The sequence below is a fragment of the Tursiops truncatus genome, chromosome 3, assembly GCF_011762595.2.
Source record: "Tursiops truncatus isolate mTurTru1 chromosome 3, mTurTru1.mat.Y, whole genome shotgun sequence".
Taxonomy (NCBI): domain Eukaryota; kingdom Metazoa; phylum Chordata; class Mammalia; order Artiodactyla; family Delphinidae; genus Tursiops; species Tursiops truncatus.
Genome location: NC_047036.1, coordinates 147,117,301 through 147,144,743, shown reverse-complemented (window position 1 = coordinate 147,144,743; position 27,443 = coordinate 147,117,301). Strand labels below are relative to the sequence as shown.

General features: G+C 40.1%; 1 protein-coding gene and 1 long non-coding RNA gene across 4 annotated transcripts in view; both read left to right on the top strand.

The window, feature by feature from the left end:
• Positions 1-12,618: 12,618 nt before the first annotated feature.
• Positions 12,619-27,443, top strand: part of UBTD2 (ubiquitin domain containing 2) — a 57,708-nt gene continuing 42,883 nt past the window's right edge. For 2 of the 3 annotated variants that reach the window (XM_019945947.3, XM_073802797.1), the window contains exon 1: positions 12,619-12,825. In XM_019945947.3, the coding sequence (XP_019801506.1) occupies positions 12,756-12,825 (70 nt within the window). In that variant the 5' untranslated portion in view covers positions 12,619-12,755. Of the gene's footprint in view, positions 12,830-27,443 lie in introns of all 3 variants that reach the window. The other variant, XM_033853569.2, reaches the window with a different exon arrangement.
• On the top strand, positions 12,838-26,464 carry LOC141278360 (uncharacterized). The gene is made up of 2 exons (XR_012330964.1): positions 12,838-23,858; positions 24,269-26,464. It is a non-coding gene; the product is annotated as an uncharacterized lncRNA (long non-coding RNA).

Here is a 27,443-nt window from a genome sequence, read left to right as displayed (position 1 = left end):
ACACCTAGCAAACAACAGCTTCCCCAGGCACTTCCCCTCAGGTAGAGTCATAGCAGAATGCCTCCAGTGAGACAATTTCTAGCACCCTACAGGACGGATTTCTACCCAGTCCTGGAGTGTGGAGCTCCAGCAATTTTACTGATGTAGCACAACAATAACCACTCTGGTACTCACCAAACCAGGGCCGTGTCCTCTCTGAGAAGGTCTGGCTCTCAACCTTAGAAGGATGTCTTCCTTAATTAAGAGCACTATCTCAGCCCCAAGGGACGTGGCTGTTTCTTAGTCAGCCTTTCCTCTGTTCTTTTTTTTTTTTTTTTTTTTTTGCGGTACGCGGGCCTCTCACTGTTGTGGCCTTTCCCGTTGCAGAACACAGGCTCCAGGCGCACAGGCTCAGCGGCCATGGCTCACGGGCCCAGCCGCTCCACGGCATGTGGGATCTTCCCGGACCGGGGCACGAACCCGCGTCCCCTGCATCGGCAGACGGACTCTCAACCACTGCGCCACCAGGGAAGCCCTCCTCTGTTCTTTAGAGTTACTTTTCCCCTTCCAAAACATTGAAATGATATTGATACCAAAACTAAAGAAAAAACTTTAAAGGAAACTAACTATAGACAAATATCCCTCATAAACATAGATGGAAAAATTCTGAACAAAATTTTAGCAAAGTGAATCCAATGGTATATAAAAAAGGACAAACATCAAGTCAGATTTTTCCAAGGAATTCAAGCTTGGTTTAACATTTGAAAATCAATCTGTAATTCATCATAATAACAAACTAAAATGGAAAAACCATATGACCATCTCAGTAGATGCCCCCCAAAAGTATTTGGCAAACCATTTTTTTGTTTTGGTTTTTTTTTTTGCGGTATGTGAGCCTCTCACTGTTGTGGCCTCTCCCGTTGCGGAGCACAGACTCCGGACGCACAGCCTCAGCGGCCATGGCTCATGGGCCCAGCCGCTCCGCGGCATGTGGGATCCTCCCGGACTGGGGCACGAACCTGCGTCCCCTGCATCGGCAGGCGGACTCTCAACCACTGCTCCACCAGGGAAGCCCTGTTTTGTTTTTAAAGATTTTTTTGATGCGGACCATTTTTAAAGTCTTTATTGAATTTGTTACAATATTGCTTCTGTTTTACAACCTTTTGGTTTTTTGGCCCCGAGGCATGTGGGGCCTTAGCTCCCCGACCAGGGATCGAACCTGCACCCCCTCCCTGCATTGGAAGCGCAGAGTCTTAACCACTGGACCGCCAGGGAAGTCCCAAACCATTTTTGATTTAAAAAGAAAAAAGAAAAACTCTCAGTAAACTATGAATGGAAAGGAACTTCCTCAGTCTAATAAAGGGCATCTATTTAAAACCTACAGCTAACTCTCACAACTCAACAATGAAAAGAAAAGCCAAATTAAGAAACGGACAAAAGGTCTTGAACAGACATTTCTCCAAAGAAGATACACAAAGGGCCAAAAAGCACATGTAAAGATATTCAGTATCATTAGTCATTAGAGAAATGCAAACCAACACCACAATGAGATACCACTGCACACCCAATGAAGAAGAAGAAGAGGAGGAAGAAGAAGAAGAAGGAGGAGGGGGAGGGGGAGGGGAGGGGGAGGGGGAGGAGAATGACAACAACTTAACTTGCAACAATAGCAAGTGTTAAGGATGTGAAGAAAATGGAACCCTCATGCATTACTGATGGGAAGGTAAAATGATGTAGCCATTGTGGAAAACAGTTTGGTGACTTCTCAATAAATTAAGCATAGAATTACCATATGTCCCATCAGTCCTAGCCATCAATTGAAAACAGGTGTTCAAATAAAAATTTGTATGTGAATGTTCATAACAGCACTATTCACAATAGTCAAAAGGTAGAAACAACACAAATGTCCACCCGTTGATGAATGAATAAACAAAATGTGGCATATCCATAATAAAATCCACAATAAAATATTATTCTTCCATAAAAAGGAATGAAGTATTGATACCTGCTAAGTGAAAGAAGCCAGGCACAAAAGGCCACTGTACTATGATTCAGTTTATATGAAATATCCGGAAGAGGCAGATCCATAGAGATAGAAGGCATTCTAGAGGTTGCCAGGGGCTTGGAGGAAGAGGAATGGGGCCTGATTACTTAATGGGTACCAGGTTTCCTCTCGCAGTGAGTAAATAGTTCTGGAACTAAACTGTAGTAATGGTTGCAAACATAAATGCTCTTAATGCCACTGAATTGTACACTTTAAAATGATAAACACCATGTTATGTATATTTTGCAGACTATTTAAAGACAAGCCTATAGCTGGCATCATACTTTATGGTGAAGATGAATGCTTTTCCCCTAAGATAAGGAACAAGTAAGGATGTCTGAACTTACCACTTCCATTCAACATTGTAATGCCTACTAACCAGTGAAATTAGGCAAGGAACAAAAACACATACCAATTGGAAAAGAAGAAGTAAAATTCTCTTTATTCACAGACAACCTGATCATCGATTTAGTAAATCCAATGGAATCTCTGAAAGAGCTACTAGAACTGACAAATGATTTAGCAAGATTGAACAAGATCAACATCCAAAAATCAGTTGTATTTCTATGTACTAGCAACAAACAGGCAGTAATTGGAATTATAAAAAACAATATTGTTATTGATAACATCAGAAAATGAAGTCCTTAGGGATACATCTGACAAAAGATATACAAGACTTGTGCACTTAGGGAGTTCCCTGGTGGTCCAGTGGTTAGGACTTGGTGCTTTCACTGCCCTGGGCCTGGGTTCAATCCCTGGTTGGGGAACTAAGATTCTACAAGCTGCACAGCACAGCCAAAAAACAAACAAAGAAACAAAAACTTGCACAGTTAAAATTACAGAGCATTGTTGAGAGAAATTAAAGAAGATGTAAACAGAAATATACTGTGTTCATGCTTCAAAAGATTCAATATTGTTGGGTTTCCCTGGTGGCGCAGTGGTTGAGAGTCCGCCTGCCAATGCAAGGGATAGGGGTTCGTGCCCCGGTCCGGGAAGATCCCACATGCCACGGAGCGGCTAGGCCCGTGAGCCATGGCCGCTGAGCCTGCGCGTCCGGAGCCCGTGCTCCGCAACAGGAGAGGCCACAACAGTAAGAGGCCCACGTACCGCAAAAAAAAAAAAGAAAACAAAAGATTCAATATTGTTAATATGTCAGTTGTCCCAAAGTCTATTTATAGAGTCAATGTTAATTCAATCAAAATCACTACAGAGTCTTTTTGGTTAAAAAAAAACATTGAAAAGATGATTCTAAAATTCACATGGGGGTACTTCCCTGGTGGCGCAGTGGGTAAGACTCCACGCTCCCAATGCAGGGGGCCTGGGTTTGATCCCTGGTCAGGGAACTAGATCTCACATGCATGCTGAAACTAAGAGTTCGCATGCCACAACTAAGGAGCCACGTACTATAGCTAAGGAGCCGGTAAGCCATAACTAAGAAGCCCACCTGCTGCAACTAAGACCCGGTGCAACCAAATAAATAAATAAATAAATATTAAAAATAAATAAATACGTAAAAAAATAAAATTCACATGAAAATGTAAAGAACCTAGGATAGTCAAAACTACTTTGAGAAGAAAGAGCAAAGTTGAAGGATTAATACACCTGATTTCAAGACTTATTATAAGGCTACAGTAATCAAGACAATGTGATCTTGGCATCAAGAGAGACAAATAGATCAAGAAACAGGGTAGAGAGTCCAGAAATAGACTTACACATATATGGACAACTCTTTTTTTTAAAATCAAAGTATAGTTGATTTACAGTGTTAGTTTCTGGTGTACAGCAAAGTGATTCAGTTTTATATATATATATATATATGCATATACATATATATGTGTATATTATTTTTCATATTCTTTTCCATTATGGTTTATTACAGGATACTGAATATAGTTTCCTGTGCTATACAGTAGGACCTTGTTGTTTATCTGTTTTATATATAGTAGTTTGTATCTGCTAATCCCAAACTCCTAATTTATCCCTCTCCCCCCTTCCCTTTTGGTAACCATGAGTTTGTTTTCTATGTCTGTGAGTCTGTTTCTGTTTTGTAAATAAGTTCACTTGTATCATATTTTAGATTCCACATATAAATGATATCATATGATATTTGATTTTCTCTTTCAGACTTGCTTCACTTAGTATGATAATCTCTAGGTCCATCCATGTTGCTGCAAATGGCATTACTTCATTCATTTTTTATGGCTGAGTAGTATTCCATTGTATATATATTGTATATATATCTTCTTTATCCATTCATCTGTTGAGGGACATTTAGGTTGCTTCCATGTCTTGGCTATTGGAAATCGGACAACCCTTTATTTTTACAAAAGTGCAAAGACAGTTGAGAGAAGACAGTTTCCACAAATGTTCCTAAATGATGTATATTTATATTCAAAACCAAAATTACAGAAACCAAACTCTGATTCATACCTTACACCATATGCAAAAATTAACCCCAAATGGATAATAAACCTAAATGTAAAGCCCCAAACTATGAAGAGCCAAGAAGAAAAAAAGGGAGAAAGTTTTTCTGACTTTGAGTTAGGCAAAGAGTTTTCTATATGACACCAAAAGCATGATCTACAAAAGAACACACTGATTAACTGAACTTCATCAACATTTTTAAATTTTGTTTTTTCAAAAGACACTTTTAAGAGAATAAAGGGAATTCCCTGGTGGTCCAGTGGTTAGGACTCTGTGCTTTCACTGCTGAGGGCTGAAGTTCAAACCCTGGTTGGGGAACTAAGATCCACAAGCCGTGCAGTGTGACCAATTAAAAAAAGAGAGAGAGAATAAAAAGATAAGGCAAAGAATAGGAGTTAATATCTGCAAATTAAATATCAGATAAAAGTTGTATCCAGAAAATATAAAGAACTCTGAAAGCTCAGTAATAAGAAAACAACCCAATTTACAAATGGGCAAAAGATTTGAACATACACTTCACAAAAGATATACAAATTGTAGATAATAATAGGAGAAGATATTCAACATCATTAGTCATTAGGGAAATGAAAGCTAAAAATACAGTGAGATACTACACACTTATTAGAATGGCTAATATTAAAAACTGACCCAGAGCTTCCCTGGTGGCGCAGTGGTTGAGAGTCCGCCTGCCGATGCAGGGGACACGGGGTTCGTGCCCCGGTTCGGGAAGATCCCACATGCCGCGGACCGGCTAGGCCTGTGAGCCATGGCCGCTGAGCCTGCACGTCTGGAGCCTGTGCTCCACAACGGGAGAGGCCACAACAGTGAGAGGCCCGCGTACCGCAAAAAAAAAAAAAACAAAAAAACAACTGACCCAAACCAAGTGTTGGTGATGATGTGGAGGAATGGAGTTTTCATACAATACTGATGGGAATCTAAACAGTAAGGCCACTTTGGAATATAGTTTGGTAGTTTCTTTAAAAACAAACAAACAACTAGAGAATGGACTTGAGGATACGGGGAGGGGGAAGGGTAAGCTGGGACGAAGTGAGAGAGTGGCATGGACATATATACACTACCAAATGTAAAATAGATAGCTAGTGGGAAGCAGCCGCATAGCACAGGGAGATCAGCTCTGTGCTTTGTGACCACCTAGAGGGGTGGGATAGGGAGGGTGGGAGGGAGGGAGACGCAAGAGGGAAGAGATATGGGAACATATGTATATGTATAACTGATTCACTTTGCTATAAAGCAGAAACTAACATACCATTGTAAAGCAATTATACTCCAATAAAGATGTAGAAAAAAAAAAGAAGATGTGGTACATATACACAATGGAATATTACTGAGCCATAAAAAGGAACGAAATTGGGTCATTTGTAGAGATGTGGACGGATCTAGGGACTGTCATACAGAGTGAAGTAAGTCAGAAAGAGAAAAACAAATATCGTATATTAAAGCATATATGTGGAATCTAGAAAAATGGTACAGATGAACTGGTTTGCAGGGCAGAAATTGAGACACAGATGCATAGCACAGACATATGGACACCAAGGGGGGAAAGCAGCGGTGGGGGGCGGGTGGTGGTGGTATGATGAATTGGGCGATTGGGATTGACATGTATACACTGATGTGTATAAAACTGATGACTAATAAGAACCTGCTGTATAAAAAACCAAGTAATATAAAATTCAACAAACAAACAACACCCCCCCCCAAAAAAAAATGACCATATGATTGATCCATTCTACTGCTAGATACTTACCCAGGAGAAAGAAAAGGATGTGCCTATACATAGACTTGTACACAAATGTTCATAACAACTTTACTTGTAACCACGAAAAGCTGGAAACAACCCAAAAGTTCACCAAGTGATTGGACAAACTGGCATAAACATACAGTGGAAAACTACTCAGTATCTAAAAGGAATAAACCCTAAAATATGGATGAATCTTAAAATAATTATGCTGAGTGAAAGAAGCCATACCAAACAGAGTGCATACTGTATGGTTTCATTTACAGAAATTTTTAGAAAATGCAAAGTAATCTATAGTGACATAAAGCAGATCAGTGGTTACCTGGGGACAGGTGACTTGGGAGATGCAGTAGACAGGGATTACAAAGGGGCATGAGGAAACCTTTTGGGGTGATGGATATATTCATAATGTTGATTGTGGTGATGGATTCATAGGTGTATATATTTGTTAAACTTATAAAAGTATACACTTTAAGTATGTGCAGTGTACTATGTTAAAATTTTATTTTAAATCATGATGGCTGCTGACTGGAGAATGAATTATAGGAGGAGGTGGGAAAGGGTACAGGAAGGCCAGTTAGGAGGGTATTGCAGTAGCCAAAGTGAGAGATGCTGGTGGCAACACAGACAGGGAAAAAGAGGAGAGACTCAGAATATATTTAATGGATAGCATATAAAGGACTTGATAATGGACTGGGTGCAGAAGGTGAGGAAGATGGAGGAATCACCAATAACTCTTAAGTTTGAGGCTTGAGCAATTGGATGGACTAGAGTGCCATTTGTAGAGGATGAGAAAGACTAAAGTAAAAACAGGTTGGCAGGGAATGTGCAGAATCAAGTTTTGTCAAGAACATGTGTTCTGTGAAATTCCATCTGTGGACCAAACTGCATCAGGAAACTCCTGATGCATGCATTAAAAATGCTGGTTCCAAGACTCCACCATCAGAATCTCTGGGAAATTGTGATTTTAACAAGCTCCCTGAGTGACTGAAATCCACAATAGCGTTTGACAGCTACTGGACTTCATTCTCCCTTCCCTTTTCCCCTCCTACGCATTTCTTCTCCTTCCTCCTTTCCCTTTGCCAGTTCTCCTTGGAGAATTAGCTGAATAAAGGCGGCACTGGAGGTATAACAATTGTAAGCATATAACACCTAACAACAAAGCCCCAAAATACATGAAACAAAAACTACTGGAGCTGGGGCTTCCCTGGTGGCGCAGTGGTTGAGAGTCCGCCTGCCGATGTAGGGGACGCGGGTTCGTGCCCCAGTCCGGGAAGATCCCACATGCCGCGGAGCGGCTGGATCCGTGAGCCATGGCCACTGAGCCTGCGCGTCCGGAGCCTGTGCTCCGCAGCGGGAGAGGCCACGGCAGTGAGAGGCCCACGTACCACAAAAAAAAAAAAAAAAAAAAAATACTGGAGCTAATAAACAAGTTCAGCAAGGTTGTAGGATACTTGATCAATATACAAAGTTCAATTGTATTTCCATATGCTTGTAACAAACCATCTGAAAAGAAAATAAAGACAATAAATCTATTTGTATAGATAGTCTATCTTTATTGTCTATAAAGACAATAAATAAATAGAAAATCATGCTATTTACAATAGCATGAAAAATAATACAATACTTAGGAGTAAATTTAACAAAAGAAGTGCAAATCTTGTACACTGAAAATGATAAAATGTCATTGAGAGGAATTTAAGACATAATAAGTGGAAAGACATCCATGTTCCTCAATTGGAAGGTTAATATTGTTAAGATGGCAATACTCACTAAACTGATCTACAGTTTCAACACATTTCCCATCAAAATTCCAGCTGTCTTTTTTTTTTCAGAAATGGAAAAGCTGATAAAATATATATGGAAATGTAAGAAATCCAGAAAGCCAAAATAATCTTGAAAAGGAGAATAAAGTTGGAGGTTCATACTTCCCAACTTCAAAACTTACTATAAAACTACAGTAATCAAGATAGTGTGGTACTGGCATAAAAACAGACATAAAGACTAATGTAGACATAAAGAAATAGAATTGAATCCAGAAATAAACTCAAACATTTATGGTCAACTGATTTTCAAGAAGGGTGCCAAGACAATTCAATGGGATAAAGAACAGTCTTTCCAACAAATGCTGGGACACTGGAAATCCACATGCAAGAGAATGAAGTTGGACCCCTACTTCATACCATATACAAAAATTAACTCAAAGTGGCTTAAAGACCTAAAAGTCAGAGCTGAAACTGTAAAACTCTTAGAGGAAAACAAGCATAAATCTTCATGACTTTGGATTAGATAATGGTTTCTTAGGTATGAGGTCCAAAGCACAAGAAACCAAAGAAAGTATAGGTAAAATAGACTTTTTATCAAAATTAAAAACTTTCATGCTTCAAAGGTGCAATATCAACAAAATTAGAAGACAATCCACAATGGGAGACAATATTTGCAAATCATATATCTGCTAAGGGATATTCATCAGAATATATGATGAACCCTTACTACTCAATATAAAAAGACAAATAATCCTATTTTTAAATGGGCCAAGGATCTGAGTAGACATTTTTCCAAAAACAGATACAAATGGTCAATAAGCACATGAAAAGACACTCAACATTATTAGTCATTGGGGAAATGCAAGTCAAAATCCCAATGAGATACCCTACATACCCAAAATGGCTGCACCATTTTATATCCCCTTATAAACTGCTAGTGGGAATATAAAATGGTACAGCTCTTTTGGAAAATTCAGTTTGCCAATTCCTCAAAAACTTAAACATAGAGTTACTATATGACCAAACAATTTCACCGCTAAGTATCTACCCAGAACAACTGAAAACCTACATTCACACAAAAACTTGTACATGAATGTTCACAACAGCTTTATTCATAATAGCCAAAAAGCGGAAACAACCTAAATGCTCATCAACTGACATATAGACAAACAAAATGTAGTATATCCACACAATGGAATATTATTTAGTCATAAAAAGGAATGAAGTACTGATACATGCTACAACATGGATGAACTTTGAAAACATTATGCTACATGAGAGAAACAAGTCACAAAAGACCTCATATAATCCCCATTTGTATGAAGGGTCCATTAGCAAATTTCAAATATGCAATACAGTGTTATTAACTTTAGCCACCATGCTGTACCTTAAATCACCGTGACTTATTTCTTTTATAACTGGAAGTTTGTACCTTTTGATTCCTTCACCCATTTTGCTAACACACCACCTGCTGCCTCTGGCAACCACCTGTTTTCTGTATCTATGAGTTACATTGTTTTTTTTAGATTCCACAGGTAAGTAAGATCATACAGTATTTATCTCTCTCTGTCTGACTTATTTCACATAGCATAATGCCCTCGAGGTCCATCTATGTTGTCACAGATGACAAGGTCTCCTTTTTATGGCTCAATTAATATTCCATTGTATATATACAACACATTTTCTCTATCTATTCATTCACTGATCACACTTAGGTTGTTTCCATATCTTGGCTATTGTAAATAGTGCCACAATGAACATGGGGGTACACACATCTCTTCAAGTTAGTGGGGTTTTTTTATATAAATTTATTTATTTTTGGCTGCGTTGGGTCTTCGTTGCTGCGTGGCCTTTTCTAGTTGTGGTGAGCAGGGGCTACTCTTTGTTGCGGTGCGTGGGCTTCTTACTGTGGTGGCTTCTCTTGCTGCGGAGCACAGGCTGTAGGTGAATGGGCTTCAGTAGTTGTGGCACGCGGGCTCAGTAGTTGTGGCATGCGGGCTCAGTTGCTCCACGGCATGTAGGATATTCCTGGACCAGGACTCGAACCCATGTCCTCTGCATTGGCAGGCAGATTCTTAACCACTGCGCCACCAGGGAAGTCCCAAGTTAGTGTTTTTAATTTTTTTGGATAAATATCCAGTAGTGGAATTGCTGGATCACATGGTAGTTTTATTCTTAATTTTTTGAGGAATCGCCATGCTGTTTTCCATGGTGGCTGCACCAATTTATTTGAATCCTACCCTTTAAACTGGTGAATTTATGATATATGAATTATACCTCAATAAAGATGTTATAAAAAAGTAGAAAAAGGCATGTTTATATAAAACATCTTAAGTGGATTGGGTCATGCAGTATGGTTAGACAGGTGATGCTAGAGGTGAAGTAAGGAGGAGAGTTAATAAGGAGTTCCCACAGGGTTTGCAGCATTATTATTGGCCCAATTTTACAGGTGAGGAAACTGAGCTGTACAGAAATTTAAGGTCATACAGCTAGTACAGGATAAAGCCAGATTCTGTGGGGCCCTTAACTACCACATTACTCTCTCCTGGGAATTTCTGTCTCTGGTTTAAGATAAAGGCAAGGTGGAGAACATCCATGGCTAAGAATTTCTCAATGACATTGTTCTCTCTTCCTAGTGCCAACTCCTCAATGCTCCTCAGAAAGCACTCATCGCTTGGGTGCCTACCATCTGTTTAATAGACATTGTGGAAGTCTTGGTTTCTACAGTTTCTAGAGCAAAATTTAGAACAAAGCAATCCCTTTGAAGATATCAGTATGCAGCTTCTCTCCTTTGGGGAAGTGACGAAGTGATGTGTCCATCTGCCAATGTGAATACTTAGCAGAGAATGATCAGATAGAAGGCTTTATAACACAGTAACTGAATATCAGAGCACCCTCTGAAAACTCATAAAGATGTCACTTGTATATAAGCTCTTTGAATGTTCATGAGTACCCAGGACAACGCTAATTTGTCAGTATAAATTTGATATAGCAGACTTCTATTTCTCACAAGGCATTTCTGTATTTTCATATAAGTATAGGGTTTTGTTTGTTCGTTGGACATTCATTTTAATCTGATTATCAAATGAATCTTTGTCTCTCTTTTGGACTGTTTCTGTGAGCTAGATTCCCACATGTGGGATAATCCTGAGTCAAAGGGTGTGAACATTTCTAAGGCTCTTGATCTGTGTTTCCAAATTGCTTTGCAAAAAGATTGAACCAATTTACACTTCCACCAGCAGTGTATGAAAATATATTTAAATGCAAATTCCAAGCTGCATAGATTCTCTTTCCTAGGTATTTTACTTAAATCTGTTTCTTTAATGCTAAGCAAAAGCTGACCCAGGATGTTAAAAAAAGAAATCTGATTATAAAAATGGAGCAGATAGTTAAAACAGCTCTTAGGCAGAAATAAGCTTTAGAAAGACCCAAGCGAGGTGATAAAAATTTTAAGGCATCATGGCAAGAAGCACGATTCTGAAGGGACCATTAACAATTTGGCTTAGACTGGGATAGCAACCGCCAAGAACGTCGGGCGTGGTCAGTGTACCAAATTCTAGTTTAGAAAAAGCAGGGTATTTTATTTATTTATATTTCACTTTGTTCTAAAGACGACTTAGGATACTTAAAGGGAGGATCTTGAGAAGTAGCACTGTGTCTGAATAATCAGTCCTGTGGGAATGAAACTAGCTCACGTCCCCTGAACTAAGGTCCACGCTTATCTCTCCCTGCACCGGATGGCTTGCCTCTGTAATCTGAGTTCAGTTTGCAACCACAATGACCGCCTCTGCGTCTAATAATGGGGCACAGAGATTTTAGGGGGCAAGGGGGTGGGGCAGGCAAGGGTAAGCCCAGACTCGGGATACCAACCCACTGAACTCTACACAAATCCAAAAGGTGCTGGGACTTCATCCTTCGGCCAGCCTAATGCATTCCCTCTGCCAGTTATTTGGGACCCCGCCTGCGAGTCTCCCATCACTACTGCTCTGTGCACCACCACCTTCCGCTCCCGACCCGCTTCTACAAGAAAGAGCTGACGCCGCCCGAGGAGTCAGAAACTCGATTTCGCCCCTTTCCACTTTTCCTTTCTCACTTTTGCTCCTCCTTTCCTGCTCTCTCTCCCTTCATCGACTTCTTTTCTTCTTCCCGTCTTCGCCTCTCCCTCCTCCACGCCTGCTTTCCACGCCTAGTCCCTGGGAGCAATCGCCCGGTCACCTCCTTTTCTCCAGCTCGGAGGCCCCCTCCTCTTGCCTCGTCGCCTCCCGGCTACCCCTCCGCCCGCGGCCTCGCCCGCAGCCAATCAGTGCGCAGCCTCCCGCGGCCCCGCCCTCCCCGGCTGTTCTGGGGTGGCCCGGCTGAGGCCAGGCCTCGGGAGTGGAGGGCGGCGCCGCGGCGTGGGGGCCGATGGGGCCTGGCGGTCGGGCGGCGCCGGCGCTGGGCTCGCCTGGACGCGGGTGTGCGGGTCTGTGAAGGGGTGAGGCGGGCGCTGCGGCTCGCCCGGGATGGGCCAGCCCCGGCCTGCCGGGGCCGAGCCGGAGGCGAGGGCGGCGCGCGGGACAGGCCTGCCGGGCGGGCGGCCCGGGGACTGAGGTAGAAGTGGGCGCGGAGGAAGGGGCCGAGCCAAGGCGGTGGGTGGAGCGGCGAGGGGGGCGGAGGCTGGGCCGCGGCGGGCGAGAGGAGCGGCGCGCCTGTCCGGAGCTCGGCGGCGGCGGCGCCGGAGGCGGCAGAGGCGGCGGCGGGCCCGGACGAGCGCCCGGAGGTGGCGGACGAGGCGCCGGGGGCCCCCATGGGCGGGTGTGTGGGCGCCCAGCACGACTCCTCGGGCAGCCTCAACGAGAACTCGGAGGGCACCGGAGGTAGGTGAGCGCCAGGGGGCAGCCTCGGCCCCCCATTGTTCCCGGCCAGGCCCGGCCACCTGTCCCGGCCCCTGCGGGCCCGCGGGCCGCGCGGCCGGGGTCCCCGTGCCCCTTTGTCATCCCCGCCTCCACGTCACTCCCCGCGCTCCGCTTCCGGCCACCCCGCTGGCCGCGGGGTCGCCCCCTTTTCTCCCTGGCCCTCGATAAAGCCCTCAGCGCTCCGGGGGTGTAGCCCTCGGCCTCTCGATCCCACCGCCTCGGCTCGGGAAACTCGGACCAGAAACCGCCTCTGGCCACCTCACTCCCTCTCCAGTTGGTTTAATTATTCAGGAACAGGATGGCGGCGCTGGGGTTGCAGAAAAGCCAATTGATGGGGGGTTGGGGGGAGCCTGATGCCTTCCCTCCGACGCGCCCGGTCACATCTCTCCGCACCCGTCCTTGTTCAGCAGAGTTGGCTGGTCTCAGCTTTCCTGAGTTTCAGATGACAGCTGCCCTGGTTGGTTCCAATTTGGCCATTTAAACCTGCAAGTTCCTGGAGCTCGGCCGGGGAAGTCTCAAGCGGCCACAGGCATTACTTTAACGAGGGGTGGGGAAACGGTCTTCTCGAGTAAAACGTGGCTTCTTGCTACAGCCCGGGGGTGTTGGACCAGTGTCGGGGTGGGCTAGTCAAATTCCTGTCAGTCTTACGTAAAGGAAAATATGTAGGATAAAAGTACAAATGCCTGAGAGTCCGTTTACCCTAGCAGAATCGGTACTGTAAAAGTTTTTGTAACATGAAACGCACTTCTTATTTATTGTAAAAAGCAGTTTGCTGAGGAGAGTATTTTAATGCAATCGGTGTTGTAGTATAGCAGAAGAATAATACAGTGAATTCTACTTTTAGTTAAATGATCTCTTGCTGAGTCCATTCTGTAGCTTGTGTAGAGGACAGAATGTTTTAAATAAGAAATCGCTTTTAGGAACAGCAAAGATGACAGTGTTGGTTTTGCTCCAACCTTGTGTTAGACGTCTCAAAATGTGGGGCATAAGTTCCTAGACTAAGTCGTTTGGGGATGGGTGGGTTTACAACTTTTTCTTAACATGCTAGCTAGCATTTAGACCAGCTGCTTGCCTGTCACTAAGCTCCATCTATAAACCATGTACATGAATGGTTTGGCTGATGAATGTCCTGAATTGCCTGATGTTTAGCCATGCCACTTCATTTAAAATGTATGGGCATCCTGTATGTCTAAGTCCTGGGTAAATGGTTTGAGAGCTCAGCGAAGCGTGTCTTGAAAAAATCGTCCATGAAAACGGTACTTTATAGTGCATTTCAAGTCAGAGCATAATTACTCAGTGGCACATTAACAATGAGATTTGCCCTGAAAACAGGGCAGGAAGATAAAAAGGGCATGATTGAAAACACCCTTAGGTTAAGATCAACTTGGGGGTCAGATGATTCTTCCTGCGGTTGAGGTGATAATTAATGGTACTGAACTATAGGTGGTGTTACTTTTTAGTAAGTACAGGTAGTGTGCTTGTTATAGGTAGTGTTTAGTTTTAATTAAAAATTTTCACACTTATTTTAATATTACAATTTAGCGTTTTTCTATTGTTGGTAATGCACTTGAACCAATTTATGGTTTTATGGCCTTTTGGTAGTGTGACTTATGACCAGCCAGGCATTATTAGCATGGGCTTTTTAAAGCAAGAAGTATTAGCTTTTGGTAATTTATTACCAATGGTATCTAGTTAGATAACTATAGTATCAGTTTCTTTGAGAACTGAGTTCTCTGGATCTTAAGGTGTGCTTTACCTTTTTGAAATAAAGTTTAGAAAAAAGAAACCTCAATCACCAAACCTCTTTATTTTTTTTCTGGAGAGAAGGCATGACCCTAATGTAACTGGGGTAAAGGAATGAGCTGTGTGGCATAAAAGGATTACTTATGGAATTTAACTAGGGAGGCCTTTATTCTTCATTATTGTCATGATAGTTAAAGAGTTAATTGTGGTTTAAAGGAATTAGCTCAGGTGAGGGTTTCAGGTTAACATGTTAAATAGTTTCTTGCTTATCATGATAGATTTTTGTTGGGAAGGGAAAGACTTTTTCCTAAGGGTGTTGGCACAGATCCTTCACTTTTCAGACGTACCACAGTCGTTAGTAGTTTTAATCCGGACATATTGGCCTATGAAAATTTTTTTATCAGCATGGAGTTAAGTACAGTTTCCGACGCTTTTCATGACAGATTTAATTACATCCACGGTATAGTGCAAACATCACCGTTTTAGTATGGCTTCACTTTCTGAATATCAGCAGACTTAGTAAGATGACTAAAAAAACCCAACTTTTTTCGCTATTTGAGATACTGTACTTTCCCTTTCCCTCTGAATCTAAGTCTCTTAAGTATGCAAATAATTGTGTGTATATTGAGAAAAACTTCCTTTCTAGGTGGATTAGTTCTTTGAAGAAATTTGAGAATTTTTTGTAAGAGGTTATAGAATATGGAAATTGCTTAATTCATGTTATAGGATTTGTGTTGTCTATTGTTTTGGAATCAATTGCTGTATCTTCTGGCATACCTTGCCTAGAATTCAGTTTTTGAGTTTCAGCTACTTTGGCCATTTTTTAAATGCCTAATTTTAATCAAGAAAGGTATATTACAGGAGTTATGCAAGATCATTTAACAGGTCTCTCCAAGCTTCCACACTCCTAGATTTCCAATTGTTTTGACATTTGTAGACAGCATATTTTGTATGGTTCTCCACCTTATTATGACATTGTGATGCTGAGGTTGGCATGTAGGTCCTCTAGACAAGGCTCTAGCCCAAGGCATTTGCTAAGTAATTAAATCTCTGAGGATTTTTAAAAATAAGAAATATGTGAAGAAAAAACAATAAAATGAAATTCATTGAAGACAGCCAGTTACCTTCTTTTCATATTTTGATCATTTCTTTAATGAAAATAGTGATGTACAAAGTAGGTTCTCACTTTCTGGGTGTGTCATTTATTCTGTACATTCAGTGATATCCCAAGATTACCGACCCAGGCGGTCACCAGTTTCCAGGTTTACAGGAGGATAACTCTGAATGCTGAACATTGACTGCTTTATTTCAGAGTGTCTTGAGAATATCATGGAATTCTTTCAGATATCCATTTATAGCAGCCTTAACACCTACTTGATGAGAACAATGGTTTTTGAGTAACAACAGCTACCATTTATCCAGTATTTATTATGTAACAGGTGCTGTGATTATGTTCTCATTTAGTCTTCAACAACTCTGGGAGGTGGATAGTATCTCTGTTTTATAGATGGATTGAAGCTGGGAGAAATTAAATAACTTGCTTAACATGGCATAGCTTACAAATGGCAGAGTCAGAGCTTAAACTCAGGGCTATAATAAAGAATGCTAGTTTTTTTCTTTTTTTCTAGTTTTATGTTTTAAAAATTTTAGTAAAATACATATAAAACTAGCCACCTTAACCACTTTTAAGTGTACAGTCCAGTGGCATTAATTATATTCACAACGTGCAACCATCATCACTGTGTATTTCCAGAGTTTTTTATCACTCCAAACAGACTCTGGATCCATTAAGCAGTATCTTTGCTCCCCTCCCCTCCCCACCTGTGGTAACTGCCGATCTATGTTTTGTCTCTGAATTTGCCTGTTGTAGATATTTCATATAAATAGAATCATACAATGTTTATTGTTTTGTTGGTGGTATATTTCACTTACATGTCTTCCAGGCTTATCCAGCTGTAGCAAGTATCAATACTAAATCCTTTTTACAGCTGAATAATATTTCATTGTATATATATACACCACATTTTGATTATCTCTTCATCCACTGATGACATTTGTATTGTCTCCACTTTTTGGCTGTTGTGAATAATGCAGCTATGAACTTTGGTGTACACATAGCTGAGTCCCTATTTTCAGTGCTTTTTTGATATATACCTAGGAGAACCTAGGAATTAATAGGGCATGTGGTAATTCTGTGTTTACCTTTTTGAGGAACTGCCAAACTTTCCTACAGTGGCTGTACCATTTTATATTCCTACTAGCAGCATACAAGGGTTCCAGTTTCTCCACATTTTCACCAGCACTTGTTATTTCCTGTTTTAAAAATTATAGCCTTTCTAGTGGGTGTGAAGTGAGTGGTATCTCATTGTAGTTTTGGCTTGCATTTTGTAATGGCTAGTGATGTTAATGTCCTCATTTGGCATTTGAATATCTTCTTTTAATAGATAGAAATGTCTACTTAAGTCCTTTGCCTATTTTTTGATTGGGTTGTTTGGGGTTTTGTCGTTGTTGAGTTGTAAGAGTTCTTTATTTATTCTGTATATTAAACCCTTATCAAGATACATGATTTGCAGATATTTTCTCCCATTCTGTAGGTTGTCTTTTCACTCTCTTGATGGTGTCTTTGATGCACAAAAGTTTGATGAAGTCCAGTGTATCTATTTTTCCCTTTGTTGCCTGTGCTTACAGTTTCAGTTTTAAATATGTATTTAATCCTTCACTGATGGAGAAAGAATAAATCTATAACCAGTAATTCACAAATTAACATTTGCTTTTTTAACTATGAATAGAAAGCTGTTTTAAGCTTATTTCCTCTGTCAGATCTGGTGAAAAAGTTGATTTGCAGTGAAATGGTTTTTATTTTATTTTATTTTTTATAACTATTTATTTATTTTTATTTTTGGCTGCGTTGGGTCTTTGTTGCTGTGCGCGGGCTTCTCCTTGCATTGGCTTCTCTTGTGGAGCAAGGCCTCTAGGTGCGTGGGCTTCAGTAGTTGCGACACGTGGGCTCTAGAGCGCAGGCTCAGTAATTGTGGCTCACCACCGGCTTAGTTGCTCTGTGGCATGTGGGAATCTTCCCAGATCACGGGTTGAACCCTGTCCCCTGCATTGGGCCACCAGGGAAGCACCTGCAGTGAAATGGCTTCTAAAAAGTTGACAAAGGTAATCCATTAACCCGCTTCAACTTCGTAATTAAGAGGCGATTGTTGTATTTTCTGGGGAAACATTTTAAAATCAACAAGCACTGAGTACCCATAGTATGCCTAACTTTGTATTGGTTGCTGTTGTTCCAAAAAAAGGAATCATTATCCTATTTCTTGAGTATGTCAGAATCCTTTTTTAGGAAAATGTAATAAAATATGTACACATGAAGCAACTATAAAGCACTATTTAAACAGATAAAAATACCATTGAATAAATTGTGCACATGCTGAGGGAATAAAGGAAAACAAAGTGGCCTCAGCTGCTCACAGGTGTGGTCCCTCAACCAGCAGCATTGCCATCACATGGGAGCATGTTAGAAACACAGAATCTCAAGCCCTAGCCCTGAGCTATTGAATCAGAATCTGCATTTTAACAAGATTCTCAAATGATCCCCATGCACGTTAAAGTTCAAGAAACACTGATAGAGGATTGCTTACCATGGGAAGAGACTGGAGTGAGGAACCCGTTAGGGTACAAAAAAAATGGCAGAACTTGGTGATTTATTGGATGTAGGAATGGATACAGAAAAGAAAATACTATGTTTGTGAACCTGGGTAACCAAGAATATTGAGGTGGCTTAAGGTTTAGATGACAGAAGAATTTTTAAGTTGAGATATCATTTAGGATGGTGCAGAAGTTTAGATATGGAACTCCTAAATGTTGAGGATTATGAATGTGGATTTTGGAATCACCTGGGGGATTGACTGAAGGTGAAAAAGTGAATGATTGCTGTGAGTAAGTAAAAAGAGGAGGAAAGTACTAAGAATTGAGTCATGAAAATTTCACAAAAGGTAGAGAAATGAGAATCACCTCTCAGGACCTGACCATAGTAAGTACTTAGTATACTGGATTTTGTTGAATTATTGGGAAATGGGAGAACAGGTCTGCCTGTGAAACTGATAGATCTGATTGTATTTGAACTTTTCATTCTAGTATGGTGGTTGCAAAAATTTTAGTTGTAGTTTGACTCATATCCTAATACAAGATAGACTTTTTAGGCATCCAGCCCCAGAATATACCAACAGCCCTTTTGAGGTTGGTGTACTTCAGAACAAACACATCCTCTACAAGACATCAGTTACTTTTTTTTTTAAAAATTAATTTATTTGTTTTTATTTTTTTGGCTGTGTTGGGTCTTTGTTGCTGTGCATGGGGTTTCTCAAGTTGCACCGAGCAGGGGGCTACCCTTTATTGTGGTGCTCAGACTTCTCATTGCGGTGGCTTCTCTTGTTGTGGAGCATGGGCTCTAGGCGCGCGGGCTTCAGTAGTTGTGACACGTGGGCTCAGTAGTTGTGGCTCACGAACTCTAGAGCACAGGCTCAGTATTTGTAGCACATGGGCTTAGTTGTTCTGCTGCATGTGGGATCTTCCTGGGCCAGGGATCGAACCTGTGTCCCCTGCATTGGCAGGCGGATTCTTAACCACTGCGCGACCAGGGAAGCCTATCAGTTACTTTCTTCTCCAAGAATATCATGCAAATCTATTCCTTATGTATTTTCAGTGTCCCATGTATTATTTATACACATCATCTAACTAGGTTGCTTATTGAATTTTCTTTTGCTTCTACTCTTAGGACTGTGCCTATAGTAAAAAATGAAGCACACTGAACGTGACTAGGACTAAAGATTAAGTCTCCCCCTTTTTTATCCCTAGTGTGACAGTAGAAGTAAAAATCTTTCATATTTTTTTTGGGTTGGTGAGCTCTGGGGCTTTATGAGAGGGATGCATAAAATTTTATACCATTTGGAGAGAGACACACTGTGAAATAGGAGGCATTTACTTGATAAAGCAGAGGGTGGCTTATTTGACTACGAGTGGAGTTGTGTGGAAAGAACCAAAAGGGACATATACAGCAGGAAAACGCAGGTTGGAAATACAGTGAGTGGTACTGTGGGTGGGTAGGTAGGTCCAGTAGGTATGAGAACTGAAATTAGGCCAGGGAAGCTACAGTTGGAAAATACTGCCATATGGGGCAAGCTGAATCCTCTTTGAGAAAAGATTTTAAAACTCTGGTTTACATAAAAAACTGACATGGTATGTTGTAGCCCCCGCCTCATCAGCTACCTTCCACTGGGCTAGTCCCACTCGTTTTCAGTTTTCTACTAAGTAGAGGGTTGAAATTTTTTCCCAGTCAAGATTATTTTGGAATTTATGTTGGAAAGACATTTTGAAAGAAGAGTCTCATTATGGATATTAAATGGGCTTTTTCATCTGATTTTGTATTTAGGAATCAGTTGCTAGTGATACACAGTATGGACAGAAGATTTAAGCCACTAGAAATGATAGGAATTGTCATTCCTTTGATTTTTGATGGCTCTAATCTGTAATACCTGTCTTTCTTATGGAGAAATTGTAATTAGTGGATTTTATTTTTAAATCTGATTTTCTTACAGTAAATGCAAAGCTTTGGCAGCACCTTGCTAGTAGTACTATACCCAGGTGAGTCTTCTAATGTGAATGATTATTGAGTGTTAATAACAGTAATTAGGAACTTTTGCCTTATGTTAATGAATTATCTCTCTTGTGGTTTTTGACCGAAACACATTCTTCTCTTGTTGCAAGGGAGCATTAAGTTGATTTTGGTAAGCAACATGATCATATTAATTGGGTGATCAATTTGCTGATTTAGTGATTCTCTCCTTTTTCCTTACTGCAGACCACCTGAATGGTTTATCTTCATTTGGTGGACCACTGCAGCTGATTCTCCCTGCCACCCCTCACCATCCCTACCCAGCTTTCTGCTTCTGCTTGTCGGGCAGTACTAGGCTACCAGCAGGCTCCTCATGTTTCACTGGTAGTTCAAGGACCATAGGTTGAGACTTTACTAATGCGTATGTACTTAAAGATGCATGTGTGTCGGCCAAGAACAATCAAGCATGTATTCATCTTGCATCAGCTACTTTGACTTGCAGGCAGCAAGAATCAAGCTAGGTTTTGAATATACTCCATATATTGAGCTGAGTGGTTAAATATTGTTGAGTATACATTGGGTATTGTAATGCCATACTTTTGCATGTTTGCAGTAAAATTTTAGAAGTTTCCATTATAGCTCTGTTTTTAGAAATGAAATTTCTGTTGAAGGTAGCTGTTTAAGAAAAAGAGATATTTACATGTGGGGGTAATTTTATATGAATTTTACTTGAGTGTGAAGTCTTAATGATACATTTGCTCAAGACTTCAATAAGTAATGAATTAGTGACTTTGGGACTTCTCTGTTTGAGTTCTTACCCTCACAAGAAACCCTTCAGATAATTTTATGTATTTATTATAATTGGTTTGTAGGTATAAGCAAGGTCAGATTGCTTCTTTGCATTTGTTCAGATAGTTTCCATGCTTGTGGGCTATGTGACAAGAGTATCAAAGGGGCAGAGTAACAAATTGTCCAAGTCATTCAAGGTATGAATCTGCTTCATAATAAACTATCACTTTCAACTCAGGGCAAACACTTTATTTTTTAGGTTCTTCCTGAAAGGAAGAAAGCTGTCTTTTAAAAATAGACAGCTTCCGTTATTTCTAATTGCCAGCACTTGAAGCTAACTATAAGTAGAGATATAAATAAGACTTGCTCTGTGAAATCAGGTTAGCTTATGGTCTAATGAAGGAATCATACGTTTAAATAATTTGGAAAAGTTTAAAAAGTCTCTATAGCAATGAAAAAAGTATTATGGAAGTTCAAGGAGCAGTGTGGAGCACTGTCAGAAAACTTCATTGGAGAGGTGATATAAGAAGTTGGTCTTGAAAGAGGAGTAGATGAAGAAAAGGCAGAAGGGTATTCTGTGTGCAGAGGAAATTACTTGTATAGAAATATGAAAAAACATGGCATTTTGGGGAACTGGCAAGAAGCTTGTGGAGGGAATGGTGAAACATGAAGTTATTAGGGTATGTTGTCAGATTTTGGAAGGCATAATTGACATAATCAATAGACAAAGTTGTGAGACAATATTATAGGCGATACTAGTTAAGTGGTTTAAAATTTTACTGTTTGTTTTTTTGTGCATCTAATGAACTAATTCCCATTTAATGCTGCATTCTGAAGTTATTTTGTACAAATTTCTGATGTACTAGGTTGTTGTAGTCTTTAACAGATTTTTATTCTTTTGTAGTTGTAATGGGATTATTACATATTAAACATAAAGACAAAACCGATATCGTATATTAACGCATATATGTGGAATCTGAAAAAACTGGTATAAACGATCTTATTTACAAAGCAGAAATAGACCCACAGACGTGGAGAACAGATGTATGGATACCAAGGAGGAAAGGGGGATGTGGGATGAGTTAGGAGATTGGGATTGACATATATACACTATTGATACTATGTATAAAATAGATAACTAATGAGAACCTACTGTATAGCACAGGGAACTCTACTCAGTGCTCTGTAGTGACCTAAATGGGAAGGAAATCCAAAAAAGAGGGGATATATGTATATGTATAGCTGATTCACTTTGCTGTACAGTAGAAACTAACACAACATTGTAAAGCAACTATACTCCAATAAAAATTTTAAAAATTAAAAAAATAAAATAGAAAAATACTCATAAAAAATATGTTTGTTTTTTACATACACATGTAGGTGTTTGTCCCAGATCAGTTGTTTTTTCTTGGGTTCCAGTTTTGTGGCATATGTAAAGAGTTTGGGCTAAGATTCTGCAGATCTGCCTGAGTTTTAATTTCTATTGAGAAAAGGCCTGCATTAGCTGTGGTACTTTGGGCTCAGTTTCTTCTGAAGAAAAAAAAAATTTTTTTGAAAAACAGAGAGGATTAGTGGATTAGATCTTCTCTATCAAGATATCTAATTCTTTTAAAAACATTTTTAATGATAATTTTTAAACATGTTGAGAAGTTGAAAGACTCTAGTACAAACACTTGAATACCCATCAATTAGATTGAACAAATGTGTATGTATATATACATTTGCTTAACTGTTTGAAAGTGAGTACAGACATCATGACACTTCAACATCCATCTTTAAAAAATAAAGCTCTTCTCCTACATAACAATACTATTATCACTCCTAAGAAGATTAACTGTTACTCCCTAAGATCTAGTCCATAATCAGAATCTCCCAGTTGTCCCCCAAGTGTCTTTTATATCTGTTTTTTTCAAAATAGGATCTAATCTGCATTTAGACATTGCATTTGTTTGTGTCTTTAATCTTTTTCTTTAGAAATTTATTCTTTCTTTAAATATTTTTAAAGATTTATTTATTATTTATTTTAGGCGGCATTGATCTTAGTTGTGGCACACAGGGTCAATGATTGGATCTTTCGTTGCGGCCCATGGGCTTCTCTAGTAGTGGGTTTCTCTCTAGTTGTGGTGGCAGGTTTTCTCTTTTCTGGTTGTGGCGTGCAGGCTCCAGGGAGCGTGGGCTCCAGAGCACATGGGCTCTGTAGTTTGCTGCATGCACGCTCTCTAGTTGAGGTGTTCTAGCTCAGTAGTTGTGGCACATGGGCTTATTTGCCCCGCGGCATGTGGGATCTTAGTTCTCTGACCAGGGATCAAACCCGCATCCCCTGCATTGTAAGGCTGATTCTTTACCACTGGACCATCAGGGAAGTCCCTCTTTAATCTTTTTAAATCTAGAAAACTTCCCCCCCTTTTCTTCTCTATGACATTGACTTTTTGAAGAGTCTTATATTATGTACCACCATCTGGATTTGTCTTGTTTCCCTGTGGTGTATTTAGTGAATTCTTATAGCCTCTGTATTTTCTTTAGACTGGAAATTAGGTAGATCTAATTCTTTTTTTTTTTTAAAGATTTAATTTTTATTTATTTTTGGCTGTGTTGGGTTTTCGTTGCTGCGCACAGATTTTCTCTAGTTGTGGTGAGCGGGGGCTACTCTTCGTTGCGGTGCACGGGCTTCTTGCGGTGGCTTCTCTTGTTGCAGAGCATGGGCTCTAGGCGTGCGGGCTTCAGTAGTTGTGGCACACGGGCTCTAGAGCGGAGGCTCAGTAGTTGTGGCGCATGAGCTTAGTTGCTCTGCGGCATGTGTGGGATCTTCCCGGACCAGGGATCGAACCTGTGTCCCATGCATTGGCAGGCAGATTCTTTTTTTTTTTTTTTTTTTTTATTTTATTTTTTTTAACATCTTTATTGGGGTATAATTGCTTTACAATGGTGTGTTAGTTTCTGCTTTATAACAAAGTGAATCAGTCATACATAAACATATGTTCCCATATGTCTTCCCTGTTGCGTCTCCCTCCCTCCCACCCTCCCCATCCCACCCCTCCAGGCTGTCACAAAGCACCGAGCCAATATCCCTGTGCCATGCGGCTGCTTCCCACTAGCTATCTACCTTACTGCGTTTGTTACTATGTATATGCCCATGACTCTCTCTCGCCCTGTCACAGCTCACCCTTCCCCCTCCCCATAACCTCAAGTCCGTTCTCTAAGAGGTCTGCGTCTTTATTCCTGCTTTACCCCTAGGTTCTTCATGACATTTTTTGGCAGGTGGATTCTTATCCACTGCACCACAGAGGAAGTCCCAGCTAGATCTAATTCTAACAAAATATATATGATTCTTTATTTCCTAGACTATAGTAGATCCAAAATCCAAACTTTTCCTAGTTCTTTTCTGCTATCTAACTTCCAACACTGGGATAATCTTTCATTACGGAACAAGTATGAGCCTTTTTTTGTTTTTCATTTTTCCACGCAGAAATAATCCTGCTGTCCTGAATATCATAGTACTATTATTCTTTAGTGCTTAGTCTCCTCTCATTCTTTCCCCCAACTTTATTGAGGAATAATTGACAAATATTATTGTATATATTTAAAGTATACAATATCATGATTTCATATACATATACATTGTGAAACTATTACCCAAATCAAGATAATTAACACATTCTTGGTAATGAGAATCCTTAAGGTCTACTCTCAGCGACTTTCAAGTATAAAGTACTGTTATTAACAGTCACCATACTGAACGTTAGATCTTCATAACTTTTGCTTCTTAAAACTGAAAGTTTGTGCCCTTTGATCCACATCCCGTTCTCCCATTTTTACAATAATCTTCTATCATCGTTATTTTTGTACATTACTTACATTCTCAGAATATAAGCTGCATTGGACCTGGGACAGAGACTTCAGTTTCTTCATAGTACTTTAGGCTTAGTTAACAATTGTGTGAAACACATCTTTGACTTTATAATGGCGTTAGGGAGAAAGTGATATTTTCTTGATAGAACATTATTTAATTCTAGAACAAAAACCTTGTTAAATAAGACCATACAGTGTAATGAAAAGATCTGGGAGTCAGAATTCTTCAGTTCTGGTTCCACCTCTGTTCCCTGTATCAGTTACCTTAAATAAGTCACTTGACTTCCTGGTTTCTTAGTTTTTTTCTCATCTATAAAATGAGCATGTTGGATGAGATCAGTAGACTCCAACTTTTTAAATAGTTGAATCTTCTTTTTTAGGTATATGTTACACTGAACACTAATATATCAGTCTCAGCATTTGATTTCTTTTTATTTTGATTGTATATAGTCACTAAAAAATAAAAATAAATGATTTAGAGTCTCATAAAGTTCTGTAGGAGATTTTGTTTTTGTTTTTGCGGTACGCGGGCCTCTCACTGCTGTGGCCTCTCCCATTGCGGAGCACAGGCTCCGGACGCACAGGCTCAGTGGCCATGGCTCACGGGCCCAGCTGCTCCGCAGCATGTGGGATCCTCCCGGACCGGGGCACGAACCCGCGTCCCCTGCATCGGAAGGCAGACTCTGAACCACTGCGCCACCAGGGAAGCCCTGTAGGAGATTTTTCTAAAAGTTTGAATAACTAACACTATCCGCTATACTCAGAACTTAAACACTAACATGTCATACAGTATTATGGTTTATGTTTTACTTTCACTAAGCATTCTCCAGTTAATTTTTAAGATGAGGGCATAGGGCTTCCCTGAAAGTGAAGGTATTTCATTATTTAAGATGTGAACTTCACCTCTCAGTTCATTTGAAGCTGGAAGTGCACCTTGGTACGGTTAGGCCTTTGCTTTTCCCTACCTCTGACGCCATGTCACTTTTCACTTTTCTATTTTCTCTCTTGAGCATAAAATATTCCAACTCTTTGCCCTCAATTGGGCAAACTTGTGTTATGTTTAACCTTTCGAAATTCAGACAGTGAGTACTTCATGGAAAAGCGATTGTTGGATAAGATCTTGTACTTGTGATTTATGAAGGAGGAACTAGAATCAGAAGAGGTGCTGGGAAGGACCTGGAGGTGAGGTCTGGTGTCTGCCATGTTTGTGAGAGTCTGACTCTTGCTTATGAAGAATGGACTAGATTGAGATGAATCATAAAAGGGGTGTCAGCGGAAGATCTTTGCATCTAGTGAATAAAGCTTAGCTTCTTCCCATTTCAGGGCCTTTGCCTTAATGTAAATAAATATTTGCTGTGTAGTGCTTTTTATTACAGTTCTTAAAAATAGCATGATCTTTCCCCATGTTTTATTTTTTTATATTGCTTTTGGAAATTATTTGTTTACTTGCTTATTTCCTGTCTTCTCCCACAATATTATAAGGTCTGTGAGGTCAGGGGCCTTTTCTGATTTCTTCTTTACTGTATGCCTAGTGTCTAGTATAGTTACTGGTACATGTGCATTCAGTAGTTGCTGATTGAATAAATAAGTGAAATAATGAATGAATAGTTGTGACTGTTTTATCATTTGGAGAATAAAAAGTTTACTACTTGGCTTTAGTTATTTCATTTGTTTTTTGGGTGAAATGTATAGTAATAAAAACTATTGTAATGTTGTAATGTACAACTGTGTCCTTGGTTGTACAAGGGCCTGTTATCTTTAGTGATTTTCCTCATGATAATTAACTCTGGGATAGATTCTTATTTGCCTATTTGATGAAAGGGAGGGAGTGATCTGATTTGCTTGTTAAAGTCTCCCCACTTATTTTGTGTTTATTTGTGTATTATTCTGTCATCCTTAGCAAACTTAGTGGTGATTTGAATTGCTTTGCATATGAAAAGAGGGTTAATTATATTTAAAGCCCACCCAGCCCCGTGGCATTTATGTCAGGCTGTTTTTGAGCTGATTCTGTGCTTATGTTGAATGCAGCAGAAATCTAGGTCTCACATGCAGCCTGTAAAGTATTATATTGACAAGGAATAATGAAGACACCCTTTAAGAATTCTCTGAATTTAGGTGTTCGGGGTTTTTCTGAGGAGACATTTTAGGGGATTTTGGAGAAGGGCAGAACCTGGGGACAACTTGTAGGGTGGAACTACTCTCTGAAGTACTTTACTAAAGACTGATTTCACTCTGGGGCTCAGAACTATTCGTCCTTTATTTATTTTCGAAACCACATTCCTCCATATAAAAACTATTGAGTTGGCCAAAAAGCGCCTTCGGTTTTTAAGTAAAAATAAAAGACACATTTGTCATTTTCACCAAGAACTTTATTGAACAGCATATTCACCCTTTTGTTTCACTACCTTCTGCCATTTTTCGGGCAACTTAATAATTCCATCTTCCAACTTTTTATCTTTTTGAGCAAAGAACTGTTCCAGGTGCCTTTTACAGTCGTTCAGGGAATTGAAATCTTTTCCGTTAAGAGAATTTTGTAAAGACTGAAATCAGTCGAAATCCAAAGGTGCAATGTCTGGCGAATACG